Genomic DNA, 14,975 nt, shown 5'->3' with positions numbered 1-14,975 from the left:
CTGAGGCTTGGGACGATCCTGCAGTTGGTAATGATAGAGATGGAAGTTAAGCTCAGGTGGAGCTCTGCTCTCTCTTGACTGGCCACCTAGGTTCTGGTCAGGGCCTCCTCTGTGGGGAATTCTAGGAATCAACTACATTCTCTGGGGAAAACATCAACGGTCCCCAACTGGCTGGGATTCTTTCTCAACAGGTTCTGCTCAAGGCAGGAGGCCAGGAGGGCCTTGGGCATGGAGAGGTGGCTGTAGGCAGACACAGGGAGCAGCAAGCACTATGGGCAGATGGACGGACTTAAGGCATGTCTTAGCTGAGGGCAGGCAGCCTGGTGGAACTGCATTTCGAGTCTTCTGATCTCTGGACACTCTGAGTTCAAATTCTCCTCTGCGTACCAAAGAAGAGCTGATGCAGGCCATCTCCATTTCCCAAGCAGGGACTGCGATTGCTACTTAGGTAATGGGACTACTCAGTGGGATGGAATTTCTAGAAGGTGAGGAGTGGCTCTGAATTTCCCCAGCCCTCTGGCTACATATTTACCTGGAACTGCAGCTTGGGGGCCAGAAGGTTGGTTTGTGGAGGGGGTCCATATTTGGGCCGGCTGGGCTGGAGAGAAAACATAGAGATGAGTCAATCCGTGCCTCTTTCCTGAAGGGAGCATAGCTTCCCTTGGGAAATATCAGGTTGGTGACAGGTCAGGCTTGTCCAGAATGAAGGGAAGATGAGGGGCACAGTTACCATCAAATCATTTGTGTGCACTTGGTGAATACCCATTACGTGCTGCGTGAAGGGACCATACAAACAGGCCAGCCTGTCTGCCCTCGTGGGGCCGTCGCTACTCAGGTGGTTACAGGTCTCTGGGTGTGGGGCTGCCCTATGTGTGGGAGCACCCTGCCACAGCAGCAGTGGAGAGCCGCAGACATTCAGAGGGCAGGTCAGGGAGGGCTCAGGGGCTGCATGGAGGAGGCGAAACAGAGCTGGGCCCAACAAGGTGAGGGGTGGGGCGTGCCAGGAAAGGGGACATACGGGGAGGCCGGACAGGGCTTTGTCCTGGGCTGGCTGTCTGTGCCCCCAGATTCATATGCTGAAGCCCCACCCCCAGTGTGATGGTACTCGGAGGTGGGGCCTATGGTAGGGAACTAGATGAGCTCCTGAGGGGGACCCCAGGATGAAACTGGTGTCCTTAGAAGAAGAGCAGACACCAGAGCTCTTGCTTGCGCTGCTGTGTGAGGACACAGGAAGAAGGCAAATGCCGGCAAGCCACAGCTCTCACCAGACACCGAATCTACCGGCGCCTTAATCTCGGACTTCCCAGCCTCCATGCTATCTGTTGTGTAAGCACCCAGTCTGGTATCTGTTACGGCAGCCACGGCAGACCAAGAGAGGCATAGTCCCTAACGTGAGGGTGGCCGGGCACTGGCTCTGGAGCCCAGAGGTGCCCTGGGGGGTACAGACCCGGAGGCTGGACCTATGCACCCAAGAACACTCCCCACTCATGTGACCTTAGGGGGATCTAACGTGCCCCTAAAAAAACACCAGAAAGAAAGGTGGTGCAGCCTCTGATGGGAGTGTTCCTAGGTGATTCCCTGCCTCAGCTGCCCGACAAGGTGCCTGCTACCTTGCCGCCTCAGATCCCACCAGCCAGTGTGCCGATGTGGTGGGGACTGAGTTCCGTGCTGATGGACGGTTTGAGGGGCTGAGAGGACTACAGGGGTGCTTCCTGCCTGTACCGTGAAGGAGTTAGTAGGTCAGGCTGGGTGTGCGCCACATGGGGACCCAAGGCTGCTGTGACTCATGGATTGACGAGTCCGCGGCTTAGCTTACCTTAGGTGGGGGTTCCTGGAAGACTATGGGCTCCAAGATTTTGGGGGTTCGGTAGCGAGCATTCCTCTCCTGCTCTATAGCAATGTCCTTCTCCATCTGATAAATGTCACTGCAAGGAGTCAGGTCAAATACGGAGAGAGAAGCAAGGTCAAAGATGCTCCTGGGGCCCCTCTCTGCACTCCACTGAAGCCTGGAGAGGCCCGGACGAGGGCTGCTGAATGCCATTTCCAGCTCCCCTGCAGAGTGGCCTGGGGAGACCCCTCTGAGACAGGCTGGGTTACAGGCCCTGAGGCCACCCCCACACTGATGTTGGGAGGGTCACAGGAACTAATCCGTGGTAGGAAAAAGTCCTTGGGGAGCCAATCCAACCAGGCAGGGGAGAATGTCTCCAGCCCACCTGCCATGCCCCTTGCAAGGCTGTGTGGGCTACTGGCACAATCCTGTATGGAGATTCCCGATATTCCAGCCAACTTCATGGCCAAGGCCTGTGTTCTATCTCCTGTTTTTCACTAGATGTCCCACCAACATATTCCTGATAACAGGAAAGGCTATGGAGTCCCTTCCAGGTGAGCTATGTGCACGCACCTTGCCTTTCTTACCCAATCCAGTGGTTCCCCACTTGGGAATCACAGACCCTAGAGGACTCTGGGATGACTGCGGGGGCTCACCGAATCCCCATGTTCATATGTGCACCAAGCAGTGTCTGTAACCAAGTATTATGTACTCCTGAAACTACTGAATATACACTATTTGGTACTGTATTTTCAAATGTATATGCATTATACTCCGTATGTAATAAAAACTTCATTATATAACTATTATCACATGGAAAATTTTTAAAAATCTGACATTGAAAGGGCCTTTCTTATCCCCCAAAGACTGAGAAACACTCATCAAACCCTTTTTAACTCTTAATGGAGAACTGTCAGGCACTGGCTTGAGGTCCCTGGGGTCTTTAGGTATCCTTCCTGTCAAAACAGGAAAGACTGTTCCTAATCCCATCCGTGGTGGGTCCGGAGCAGGTCCTCCCATGGAGCGGGCCTCACGGCCCGGGGATGGAGTACCTTGTCACTGCTCACCATGGCCCTCAAGCCCCCAGAATGAGTTAAGCCCACTCCCCCACCGCCCCCATTGCCCCAGAGATTTGGTCCTCTCAGCTGTGCCTTTCAGATCCTTTTCTCCTGGAATGCCTTGGCTTCTCAAACCTCCCTTATGAAGCACCAACAGATGAGTCTAGAATCAATCTGGAGTGTCAATGCAGGGATAGACAGAAACAGAGAGGCCTTCAAATGCTGGAGGTCTTGCCCACTGTGTGGAGCCCCGCCCTACGTACAAGCAGTGCCATCCCCGCCGCAGGCCAGGTGGTCCTGCATTCTCCAGGTGCCTCCCCATGGCAGCTGCCAGGGGCTGTTTTCTAAAAGAAATGCCAACATGTTGAGACATCCTTTAAAGTCACAGTGTTTTTCAAGTTCACTAAGCAACAGATTCCCTAAAGCAGGGGTCAAAGAACTGTGGCTGGGCCAAATTCAGCCCCCCTCATATTTTTGTATGGCCTCCAAACTGAGAATGGTTTTTATATTTTTTAAATATTGAAAAAAAATAAAAAGAAGACATTGCATGACTTGAACACTACATGAAATTCCTATCACCATGTCCACAAGAAGAGTCTTATTGAAACCCCACTGTACCCACTCATTTATGTACTGTCTCTGGCTGCTTTCAAGTTATGGAGGCAGAGTTGGGTACTTTCAACAGAGACCATATGGGCTTGCAAAGAGCAAAATAATTACTATCTGGCCCTTTACAGAAGAAGTTTGCAGACCTCTGCCCTAAAGGATGCCCCAAAAGTCAGACCACCCAAGGAGCCGCTGATGCAGGAAGCCCACCAAGGAAGCAGGGGAATCCTCTAAAAAGGATCTGACAGCCCGCTCACCAGGGGCCCCTCAGCACCCAGACAGGAATGGCTCCTGGGCCCTGGGAAGGATCAGACCCTTGGGCCACCAGTGCTGCAGAAGGAGAGGTGACCCCTGTGTCATGTCTTAACGGTCAAAAAGCACTCTCGTCCCTGCTTGCTGAGAAGAACAATCAAAGGCAGAGGAGAGGCACATGGGAAAGCAGATCCCAGGCCCCAGGTGGACACCTGTAAGGGGTGCCCCAAACCTCTGCAACGAGCACAGGCCCTTCAGGGAAAGTCTGGTGCAGTCTTTGGGTCAAACCTAAAAGACATTTTCTGAGCACATCCCAGGAGCAATGCCCTCGTCTCAGGGCTGGGGGTGCTGAGGTAGTGAGGCTCCCCCAGGCCCACTGAGTCTGAGCTCATCTCTGACTACCTGGTGCTCTCAAACTCCTGTCCTGACAGGTACCCAGCCTCTGTAACACGTGCGGGGCACTGCGCCTCTTGGGGAGAACCGGAGGGTTCCCCCTGGACACGGGGCTCAGTGCTGGTCGGAGGGGAGGGCCTGGTGTGAGTCCCAGCCCCACCTGTCAACTGCCTTGGGTGAACCGCCCACCCTGAGCCTGAATCCCCTCATCTGTAAGGTGGGAACAAGAACGTGACTGCATTTCATTTAGGGAACCAGCTCCCTGGGGGCCCCACCCTGCTCCACGCTCACCTGAGGTTGCACACGAGCTCAGTGAAGCGAGGCCGCTCACTGGGGTCATAGTCCCAGCAGCGTGTCATGAGGGTGTAGAGGACAGGTGGGCAGAGGTCGGGCTTGGGTAGCCGGTCCCCCTTCTCGAGCACCCCGATGACATCCTTGTTCTCCAGCCAGAAGAAGGGCTGCTTGCCAAAGCTCAGGATCTCCCACACGCACACGGCTGAGGACAGGAGGAGGGGGCTCAGCACCCGCGCCGAGGGGACTCGTGCTGGAGAGGCCAGGCCACGCTCCCAGGGACAACTGCGGTACTCAGCTTGCAGTCCCCGCCAGGGACCTTCCTGTGCCCCCTTGCCTCCCGCCTAGCCTCCCTGGGGTCTTTCCCACCGTGGCGGTCCCCTAAGGGACAGTCATCTGCATCTGTAAGTGAACTGCTGCCCCTTCTACACACACACGTCTGCAGGATGGGGAGGGGGCAGTCAAAAGCACATTGTTGGGACCACGGGTGCCTTCTCTCGGGAGGGAGTCAAACCTCTATCAGAACACTGGGGCCCTAAGCCTCATGCCCATGCTAGCTGCCTATGTGGTCTCAGGCAAGTCCCAGATTCGCCAAGCTTCAGTGTTCTTATCAGGAAAATGGGAATACTAATAATGAGGTTTGCCCTGGAGGGCTGTGGACAAGTGAGTGGGAGGTCTACCGGGCTGTGGGCTCTGTAAGGGGCTGTCCGATGATCAGCTGGTTTGTTCTCCCTGCCCCTCGTCCCTCCTTCTCGGAACAGCCTGAGTTCACCTGGAAAGACCCCCTCCAAGGTGTCCCTATGTTTGTCCCAGTGCTGGACATGCTCGTCTCAGGAGCCTTTTCCAGGAAGAGTAAACCAGACCGCCCAGGCTGGCTCTCAGCCCACATCACCCTCTACCCACAACTGCCTCCCCCTTCTGGGACTTCTCAGTGGCCACAGCAAAACAGAACCCTTCAACCCAGCGGCAGGGTCCGGACCCCAGCCGCCTGCACGCCTCCCCACCTAGTTACAGGTGAGCACCAGAGCCCTGTTCCACACCCTCCCGAAACCCTGCTCACCAAACATCCAGACGTCGCTGGCTGTCGTGAAGCGGCGGAAGTTAATGGACTCAGGTGACATCCACTTGATGGGGAGACGGGTCACAGAGGCTTCGGGTGGGCAGAGGGGTTCAGAGAGAAGTTTTAGGGAGAAAGATTCCGAGTTACCCAGAAAGACAGCCTATTATCCAGAGACCCTTGGCCTGGGTTTGCACAACTGTAGTTTCTTTTTGGGGCTTTTGACTTCAGGACCCCCAGAGACAAAGCAGAGGCCAGAGGCCCCTCACCTTTGTAATACTCCTCATCCTCAATGTACCGGGAAAGGCCAAAGTCCCCCAGCTTCACACACTCAGCAGAGGCCACCAGGACATTTCGGACAGCGATGTCCCTAGAAGAAGGATGGGAAGACAGACGTGTAGTCCGGCGTTGTCACACTGGGCGGGACCAAAGCTGGGGTCTCAATGCCGCCGGTGGAACTCCACAGCCGTGCTCTGCCGCAGCCCTACCTGTGGACACAGTTGATGCTCTCCAGGTAGGCCATGGCTTTGCAAATCTGCAGCGCATACAGGACGAGGGTGAGCACCTTCAGGGAGTTCTTGTTCCGCTCCAGGTAGTGGCCGAGCTGCAGGAGGGGGAAGGGGCCATCAGGGCTACGCACAGGCTCAGCGTGGAGCCGGGGAGTCAGGCAGTTCCCTGCGGGGGGGCAAACCCAGGCTGGCAGGGAGGTCTGGCAATTTCCTTTACAAACAGTCTCTGGGATGTTTCAGCTGAGTAGGGGAGGCAGGAGACTGGGCGCTAAGGCCCCTCTATATGAATGCAGCCCGCCCGGAGGCCCTGCCCGGCTGCCTAGCTGTCATCGCTGGGCGCTGGCTCACCTCCCCGTAGGGATACAGTTCCATGATGATCCAGGTGGGCTCCTCCTCAATGATGCCAATCAGCTTCACAATATGCGGGTGGTCGAGATTCCTCATGATCACTGAAAGTGGGGGCAGAGGGACCCGCCCAGTGGCTCTAAGGTCCCACACGAGAAACACACTTTACCGTCCCAACCGGGAGAAATGGAGAATGAAACCCCTCCTCCCAGTGTGGGCCCCAGGCTGGTTCACAGCCCTGCTTCCTGACCCCAGTTCCCTCTCCTCCTTGGAGGTCTGTGCAGCCGCAGGAGGCTTTCCCAGCTCGTCGGGCCCTGTCGTGCCTCGGGGGGCACCCACCTGCCTCGCTCATGAACTTCTCCTTGTTGTCCAGCGTGCAGTCTTTCTTGCAGGTCTTCACAGCCACGTTAATTGTCTCTCCTTTCTGCAAAGAGAGGCCAGTCTAGTGCTCAGAACAAAGACCCTGGTGTTACCAAGGTCTTCCCGCAGGCCGGATGGCCAGTCCTGGGAAAACGGTGACATCTGGGCCCCTGGGTCTCTGCACAGCACATGCCACCCCCTTCCTGCCCCACTCCCCACCCCACCCTTTCTTCTTGATCAGAGCATGTTAAGACCGGAAGGACTTTCAGATCAGAAGACTCAGGCCCTGGCTGTTAGCCGAGGACACCAGGGCTGGGGCCACGCTCTGCTCAGTTGGCAGGGTGTGCGGAGCATGTGGCCAGGCCGTCGTCAGACACGGCGCTCTCTCTAGTGCTGGCTTCACACTTCACTGCCCCTTTCCGCCCGCTCCGCCCATGCCCCAGGCCTGGCCTGCTCCCTCAGCCCCTGCCTGAGGTCCTGCTCTCCTTCTTGGAGCTGCATTTCACCCCACTGTCCCCATCCTCTCCAGGCCAGTCACCCTTCCTCACATTTGCCTCTACCTCCCTCCCTGGGATCGCTATCCTTCTTGGAAGTGACTTGTTTCCATCACGCCCTGGGGATTTCAAAGGTCTGCCCATCACAGCCCTTGCCTCCAGCCCGAGAACATTTGAGCTCCTCTGTCACCCCATAGGAAAGCAGAAGAGGAGTACTTGGGAAGAGTCTAGAACTCACATGATTGGTGTAGACACCTTCATAGACCTCCCCGAAAAAGCCTTCACCAAGAATTCGATTCAGAACCACATCTTCCCGAGCGATGCCATAGTGTGGGCCTGCAGGGTAGAGAGGACAGACAGTCCCTGAGCACAGAAATAGCAGCCACCCCTGGAATCTGAGGATCTGTAGGCCCTGATGCCAGGCTCTGCCTCAATCCCCAATCCTGTCCGCACGTTACCAGACCCCCAACAATACCACAGCCACATCTGGGGACTTGGTTGGCAAAAGGGGTCTGGAAGGCCCTGTGTCTCAGGCCTGGGGAAGAGCCATTGCCCTGCCCCTCTGAGAACTGGGTCCTGTGTCCATGCTCTCAGGATCCCCACACGTGCCACAGGCACACAAAAGGTCAGTAGTGTGGGGACAAAAGAATGATCTGGCTTTCAAATCAAAAGTGCCTCACGCAGGTTTGTCCCTGTTAGAGGAACACATAGAAGGAAGGAAAGAAAGGCCCCCCATGGCGTCATGCTGGTTCCCACAATGTAGCTTCCCAGGGCCCTGGCTGTGGGGGACATGGTGGGGTCACATATCTACCTCCTGGCCTTCGCAGGGTCTCATCAGGAATCTCTGCATAGATGTCCGATTCTGAAATGACAGAAAGAATGACATTCCACGGGCAAGGTGACCTCAGCAGCACCACCAGGAGCCAGGTGTGTGCTCCCACATGCCAGGCCAGGTACCACGGCTGACATCATTGGGACGGTGGTGGGCCGTGAGAACTGAGCTTCCCACCCCAGTTTCAGAGTGGACAGGGCCTAGGGTACCCCGCTTGAATTCTTGCTTGTTTCTCTCAACTGCATTATTTAGGGCAATGTAAATTAGTATTAATTTATTTATTTCTATAAATGAATGTGTCTGAGGAATGTGATAAAGATTGAATAAAATAATGCCTGTTGTAAGGTTGAAGGCACTGGGGGGGGGTGAGCACGTCAGACACTGATGACGTGCCAAAGTCCCCGGCTGCTGCCCCCTCCCAACCTGAAAAATGTGCCTTAGGCTAGCCAGTCCTGGCCCCGCTGTAAATCTAAGCTCTGCCTCCGCCTACCTTCTTTAAAAACTCGCTGCCTGTCTACTTTCGCGTGACTCCCCTGGCCTGTGACAGCCAGGCCATGGAACCTCGCCCGGGGGCATTCAAATAAATCTCCTGGCCCTTTGTTACCTCTCTTTGCCTGCTTATTTCGGCTAGAATTTATCTTTCACCTGTTATGTATTTAGCACTGCTATGGATTGAAAGTTTGTGTGCCCCCTGCCCAGATGCACATGTCGAAGTCTTGGCCCGCCAGTGCGGTGCTGTCAGGAGGTGAGCCTTTGGAGGTGATGATGTCAGAGGAGGTCGTGAGGGTGGAGTCACCACAACGCCATGAGTGTCCTTACAGGAAGAGGAGGAGACTGGAGCTCTCCATCTGTCCCCAAGGGAGGGAATAGGGAAGGTGGCTATCTGAACCAGGCTCTGACTATCCTGGCACCTGGACCCTGGGCTTCCAGTCTCAGAATGGTGAGAAATAAATGTCCACTGTTTAAGCCCCAATACTGTGGTGTATTGTTACAGCAGCCCAAGACGATTAAGAGAAACACAGTGCCATGCACTAACTGATCACAACATGTTAGCTGGTACGTTTAATGGTATTTTAAGTCATCGTTGAGAAGTCATAGAGGAAGTTTGTTTTCCTGCGATTCTGAGGGACTCCTTGACAGTGTCACAGAGCAGACAGAGGGGCTCAGGAGCAGGCAGGGGATAGCAGATGGCAGGCTTACCTATGCTGCTGCTTTCTGAGAAGAGGGGCCGCTGGGCCTCCAGGTTTCTGTAGGAGTTGAAGACAGGGCAGGGGGCCAGGTGAGCCCGGAGCCTGGCAATGCTTCCCCAGAGCAGCCTCGCTTCCTGCTCTCCCACCCACCCGACCTGGAGAGCCGGCCAGCCTGCGCCCCCTGGCTGCAGAGAACAGCCTATTCTAATGGCCACGGCGTGGGAGAGGGCCCAGGCCACCAGGGGTAAGGGGGGAGCAGACAGCAGCAGTCCCCACTAAGGTGATGCCAGGGGGCATTAAGACAGAGGAACATCCCTGCAAGAATTTACTGAGCAAACTTTACTGGCAAAACCCCACCACTTGTGAAATGTTGGGTTTCAGCGTCCTCCCCTGGGCCCGGAAACCAGAGGCCATGGGGTGCAGGCTCTGTTTGCTCTGCCTTCTCCCAGGAAGACACAGGTGAGTGCAGGGCCTGCGCCTGCCTTTGGACTGTACTCACAGCACAGGGATCTGGGGCAGGCTGTTCCGCTTCTCACCATCTGGGGAGGGGGAGGAAGAGGGGCAGCTGGAGCCAGGCACACAGGGTCCTGGTGAGCAGCTGGCCTCACTGCTCCTGTGAGCCGACCCGAGGGGCCGCCCTCCCAGCCTCACTGTGTTCTCCTGAAGTCAGCATGGAAGCTGGGGAGGCCTCCGGCCTGAACTGGAATCCTCTTTGTAAGAGAAATTCTCAGGCTTGCCCCTGCCACCATGCCTATGTTCAGACCATTCCCCTGCTTCCTGACCCCATCCCAAAACAAACACATACAAACAGAAGGACCAGCCATGTTCTAGCAAAAGCTTTGACCTTCCCTGGACTCAAACCCTCTCTTCCAGAAGCCAGCCCCCATGTTGCCCTTGGCTGGCAGGGCGGATGGACGGATGGATGGACGGGGCCAGGCCTGCTGCTGAGACCCACAGTGGGACCCCGAGGTCTGGCTGGGTTGGGCAAGCACCTCTCAGCGCTTCCAAAGCCTCTTCTTTCACATGCTGATCAGGGGTGTCCCTCCTCCCACTCCACCTCTGGGGGCTTGTGCCACCGTCTGCGCCTTGAGCCACTTCACCTTTAGGTGGAAACGCACCTTTCTTGGGATGAATGATGAGAGAGCCTTTGTGCTCCCCCTGCAGCCGGCAGTAACCGTCCACGAGGTCAGCCATGTTCTCGGCCTCTGCCAGAGAGGAGGTTTTGATGGACAAAGACTGCAGAGAAGAGAGCAGCCAAAGATGAGACCCCACTGGGGGGCTGGGGGAGAAGCAGCGTACTGGACAGGGGCAGGGGCAGGGCCGGGCCACCCTTCCTGCCTGGGATGGGCCGGGCGACTCCTGGGACTCAGCGTGCCTCCCCAGGGCCACCAGGGGGCGCGCGTGTCGTCCCTCCCAAAACCATCCCCCACTCCAGCAAGGGCAGGTCCGGTCTGACATGTTGGTCCCCCCGTGCAGAGCATAATGCCTTGTACCTAGTGGGTGCTCAGGAGGTAAGCGCTGAAACTAAGGGAAGAGGGAGGGGACAGCGGATGGAAGGGGACATGGAGAGTCTGCTGTCTCTCTGATTCTTCTGTCCACAAAGAGCCCCGGGTTCCTGAGGTCTTCATTCCGAGTCATTATTCACTTGCTTTGCTCAGAATCAGACCTCTGATTTGTACCTTGATTTCTGGTCAACTTTACCCACCCTAAGAACTCCCACAACTTCTTTCTAGGCATTTTTTAAAACAGCTTTGCTTCCTGACTTAAATTTGTCTTAAAATTTATTGTCATCCTGGTATTCTGCTTAAGAACTAGGTGCAGTTTTCTTCACAAGATCCCAGAACCCAGGGAAGCCTTGGCCTCCTTCCCGTCCTGGCTGGGCTGCCCTGCGCAGACGCTCCCGACCTACAGCTGCCTCTTGTTTCAGAGCTTCCAGCTGCCTGGAGATGCTCACCTGGGGGGCGCCTTCGATGCCCAGCTGCAGGACTGCCTGGCCTTCCTCCAGTGGGAGGCACCTGATGGACTTGATCTGCTTGAACTCGGCCAGGCAGGTGGGCTGTGGGGAAGGAAGGGGGCCCTTCAGACCATCCCACTCTTGGGGTCAGGCCGCACGGGAGGGGGCGCTGCGAGGAAGAACTGAGAGTCTCTTGTGGGGGCAAAGAGGCAATCAGAGACTATTAAGGCTGGAAAGATCGTCTAGTTTAAGCCTCTCACTTTTCAGAAGAGAAGGGAGGCTGGAGAGAGCTAGGACTTGCTCAAGGCCGTGTGCCAAGCTGGTGATAGAGCTGGAACTGGACCCAGACCTTCTGACTTCCAGGGGAATGATTGCTCCAACTGCCACTGAAAGGGCCACTCTATCATTTGAGTGAGAAGAGCAAGAATAGTGACCTTCCCTCTTCACCTCCCTCCCGAGCCATTCCTGTCCTCTGCCTCTGGGCAGGGGACGGTCACAGGAGAGTAAAGAACTACCTGCCCCAGGCTCCTATCTCAACACTCTCTCCGCAGCTACTGGTGCCTGGGGCTCTCTGTTCTCAGCAATGGGGTAGAAAGACCTGATGGCCAGGACAGGGTAAGAGGCAGAGAGAGAGGCAGAAGGCTCAGCTGGGGCTGGGCGGCCCTCCACCCCAGTCTCTCTCTACCTTTGCATCTTGACTTGTCAACTGGCGGATGCCTTTTGGGCCGATGACCAGGTCCACAGTAATGTTCCAACCTTGCTGGAATAAAAGGAGAGAGGGGACTGTTGCCCCAGCTCTGCCCTCCCCATATTTCAGAAATCTGGAGAAAAAGCTCACTAAGGTAGACACGAGCCACTGCCCCTGGGCCCTAAACCCTGCCATATAGGTTACCCGCCTCCCAACATCCAGCCCCCCTGGTCTGCTCAGAGCTGACTCTCCAGTTCCTGTCCCCAGGCAAGTAGCCTAAGGTCAGCTGCATTTAAGGGAATAGCATGGGGCCCTGCTGCTCGAGAACCTATAAGCAAACACCATCCTTCCCTGGCCCCCCAGGTCAGCCTCATGGCCCCATTTCCTGAGGGCCTGCAATTCAGGTCGGAGAGAGAATAAAGAGGGCACGTGATTACAATGAGTTCGCAGCGATAGGTCTCCTGGTCGATGTTGGCAAAGCCCGCAAGGGTGTTGAAGAACTTCATGACGCACTCCTCCTCCCTGAGCGAGGCGTACTGCTGGAACGTCTGCTGGATCATCTTCCGGAACTGCTTGGGCTGAGAGGGGGGGAGTCGGTGGTGAGCAGGGCTCCACTCCCCTGAGCTCTGATTCCGTCCTTCAGGGTCTCACTGAAAGTCCTCCTGCTGCTGCAGCACATCTGGGGCCTCTGTCCCGGGAGCAGCAGCGACCTGCCACCTGCAGCACATGCATCCTGTCTCCAGAGAGGCTCCCCAGAGCCCTGGGAGGGGGGCCGGGGAGGGGGCATCCACAGGCCACAAAGCTAACTGGTCTCCAGTGTGGAACTAGAGCCAAGTTCCCTGGTTGCCAGCCACAGAAGGGGTGCGTGGATGTTTCTAGTGGCCCTGTGTCCAGACGGCCCAAGCAGCACAAGCACCCTGGCGCCCTGAGGATCCCCAGCCCAGTCCCTGTGGCTCTAGTTCTGAGGCCGTCACAAAGCAAGTCTTTCTGGGCCCCTCACCTTTAGGTTTTCCTGCATCTGCTTTGGGAAAAACAGGTCCAGCCCCACTTCCTTCCTGAAAGAGTAAGAAAGCAGGGGGTAAGTAGGGGGTAAGTAGGGCCACAAGACGGGAAGGGAGGAGAAGCGGGGCCAGCCCAGAACTTACTCCAAGAGCTCGAAGTTGGACTTTTTGTCAAGTGCATTGTGAGGCATGTCCTTGAAGAACCTCCTGGAGAGACAGAGTCATGGAGAGGCTGATGGCGGGAGAACCAGGCCCCCAGAGCTGGATACCCCATGTCCACATGTTGGCCTGGAAGCCCCCCTCCCTTGCCAGGTGTAGGAGTCATTGGGAGGCAGAGGTTAGAAGAGTCAAAAAATTCAGTATTTAAAAAACCATGAAGAGAAGGAATACCCACAGATTTCATTCCTAGAAGACTCCAGCCCTGTGCTTTGGGGGGCTCAGACCTCGGACTGCTGAGTTTTGGGCAAAGGAGGAAGGTGGGGGAATTCACCTGTGGCCTCTAAAAGCAAGTGACCCAAGGCAGCCCAAGCTCAAGCCGCTGGCTAAGGACACCCACTTCTACCTCCAGGCTCGGGTCCCCTTTATGGTTTCATCTGTCCTCTGTCTGTCTCTGAAATATATATGTGTATGTTGGTATCTTCTTTTAATAATTATTAAATATAGCTTCTATGAAAACTTGAGAACTTATAGAACAGAAGAAAATAAAAGCAATCCATACCACCAGGAATGTATTTTATATAATACATATAAAAATTATGCACTAATTTTTAATATATATTAAGTCCCATTTCCCCTTAAAATGTACGTCTGGATAGAGTCTTTATATTTCATTTATCTGTAGCAATTGCTACTTAAGTGGAGACCAAATAGGCAATGTCCTCATGTGTGTCATCCCCCCTTTCCAGCCTGGATCACCATGTCTAGTCATTTCTTTGCCTGTTGCGGACACTGTCCCACTCTCGATCTTACACTAGAGTCACTCAGTGTTCCTTTAGCCCATTATATACACCTGGGAACAGTTTTGTGTTACTGATACTATAAGCAGAGAGAGGCAGGTAACTTATAATTCAAAAGCAACGAATTTAGACAACTCGCTACGGCTAGAAAATAGTAAGGCTAGAGCCTCATCTCACACTTCAAATATTTATTCTAGATGGGTTGAAAGAATAAATGTAAAAAACAAAATCATTTTAAAACTAGGATAAAATCCAGGGAAATATTCCCAAATCATGGGGTTGGGAAGAATATCTAAAGCATGAAATCATGGAATAAATCCCCAGTTAAAAAAAAATAACATTATATCCTTAACACTTTTTAATAAATGGTGTTTCTGAATATGTTGTCAAGCAAGATAAGTAGTTATACTTTAACAAATATGGCCTCAGTTTTAGGGAAAAAAATGCATTGAAAAAATCAGACTGGGTCTACCTCTTTAATGAAGTTATCTCTGATTAATGGAAATCTAGGTGATTTTAGCTGTCTTTTTTTTCTCCCTTTCCTGCATGTTTCAAATGTTCCAGATCGAACAGGTATTGCCTTTCATACTTGAAAAAAAATTAAGGCAGCAAGGTTAGTCAAACCATCATAATGCAGATTTTTTGTCCTCACTACCCTGGAGCTATGGGACTACATTTAGTCCCTTTCTTAGTGGTCATGTATTTGCAGGCAATTAGTTCCATGGCTCTTAACCAGAGGTGATTAGGCACCTCCGTCTCAGTCATTGGAAACAAATAAGGCTTCCTGCTCAGACTGCCATCCAAAGTCTTGCACCATCAGCTCGTGTACCTCCCAAGCTCATACCCGACTCTTCACACCTACTCCTTTCCTTCCAGGGATCCCTGAGCCCAAAGTGCACCCTACCCACCAGCACCACCTGCCATTATCTACCCGTGGCATCTTTGTCCTGCTTTCTGCAGCAGTTCAAATCCTCTCTTCCCGATGCCCCCAGGCAGGATGGATGGTCCCTATAGGTATGTCTGTTTGGCATATACTTCATTCTACTTTGTATTCTGATCAATTGTAGACACACCTGTCACCTCCCAAATCCTGTAAGTTTGGGGGCGTCTTGGATGATTTGCTAATTCTGTACATATCTGTTAGCACCTACTGGAGTCGGG

General features: G+C 54.3%; 1 protein-coding gene across 11 annotated transcripts in view; it reads right to left on the bottom strand.

Annotated features, from left to right (window-relative positions):
• PTK2B (protein tyrosine kinase 2 beta) overlaps positions 1-14,975 on the bottom strand; it is a 122,650-nt gene that overhangs the window by 10,688 nt on the left and 96,987 nt on the right. For all 11 annotated transcript variants that reach the window (XM_017655810.3, XM_037024538.2, XM_017655815.3 and 8 more), the window contains 18 exons: positions 13,003-13,065; positions 12,858-12,912; positions 12,295-12,435; positions 11,855-11,929; positions 11,170-11,271; positions 10,334-10,451; positions 9,715-9,754; positions 9,226-9,272; positions 8,005-8,055; positions 7,432-7,529; positions 6,679-6,763; positions 6,343-6,443; positions 5,974-6,089; positions 5,755-5,855; positions 5,489-5,578; positions 4,429-4,633; positions 1,817-1,925; positions 533-598 (listed from right to left, as the gene is read on the bottom strand). In XM_017655810.3, coding sequence (XP_017511299.2) covers positions 533-598; positions 1,817-1,925; positions 4,429-4,633; positions 5,489-5,578; positions 5,755-5,855; positions 5,974-6,089; positions 6,343-6,443; positions 6,679-6,763; positions 7,432-7,529; positions 8,005-8,055; positions 9,226-9,272; positions 9,715-9,754; positions 10,334-10,451; positions 11,170-11,271; positions 11,855-11,929; positions 12,295-12,435; positions 12,858-12,912; positions 13,003-13,065 — 1,663 coding nt within the window. The remainder of the gene's footprint in view (positions 1-532; positions 599-1,816; positions 1,926-4,428; positions 4,634-5,488; positions 5,579-5,754; positions 5,856-5,973; positions 6,090-6,342; positions 6,444-6,678; positions 6,764-7,431; positions 7,530-8,004; positions 8,056-9,225; positions 9,273-9,714; positions 9,755-10,333; positions 10,452-11,169; positions 11,272-11,854; positions 11,930-12,294; positions 12,436-12,857; positions 12,913-13,002; positions 13,066-14,975) is intronic.

The sequence above is a fragment of the Manis javanica genome, chromosome 3 (assembly GCF_040802235.1).
Source record: "Manis javanica isolate MJ-LG chromosome 3, MJ_LKY, whole genome shotgun sequence".
Lineage (NCBI taxonomy): Eukaryota > Metazoa > Chordata > Mammalia > Pholidota > Manidae > Manis > Manis javanica.
This window is presented reverse-complemented; position numbering and strand designations above follow the sequence as displayed.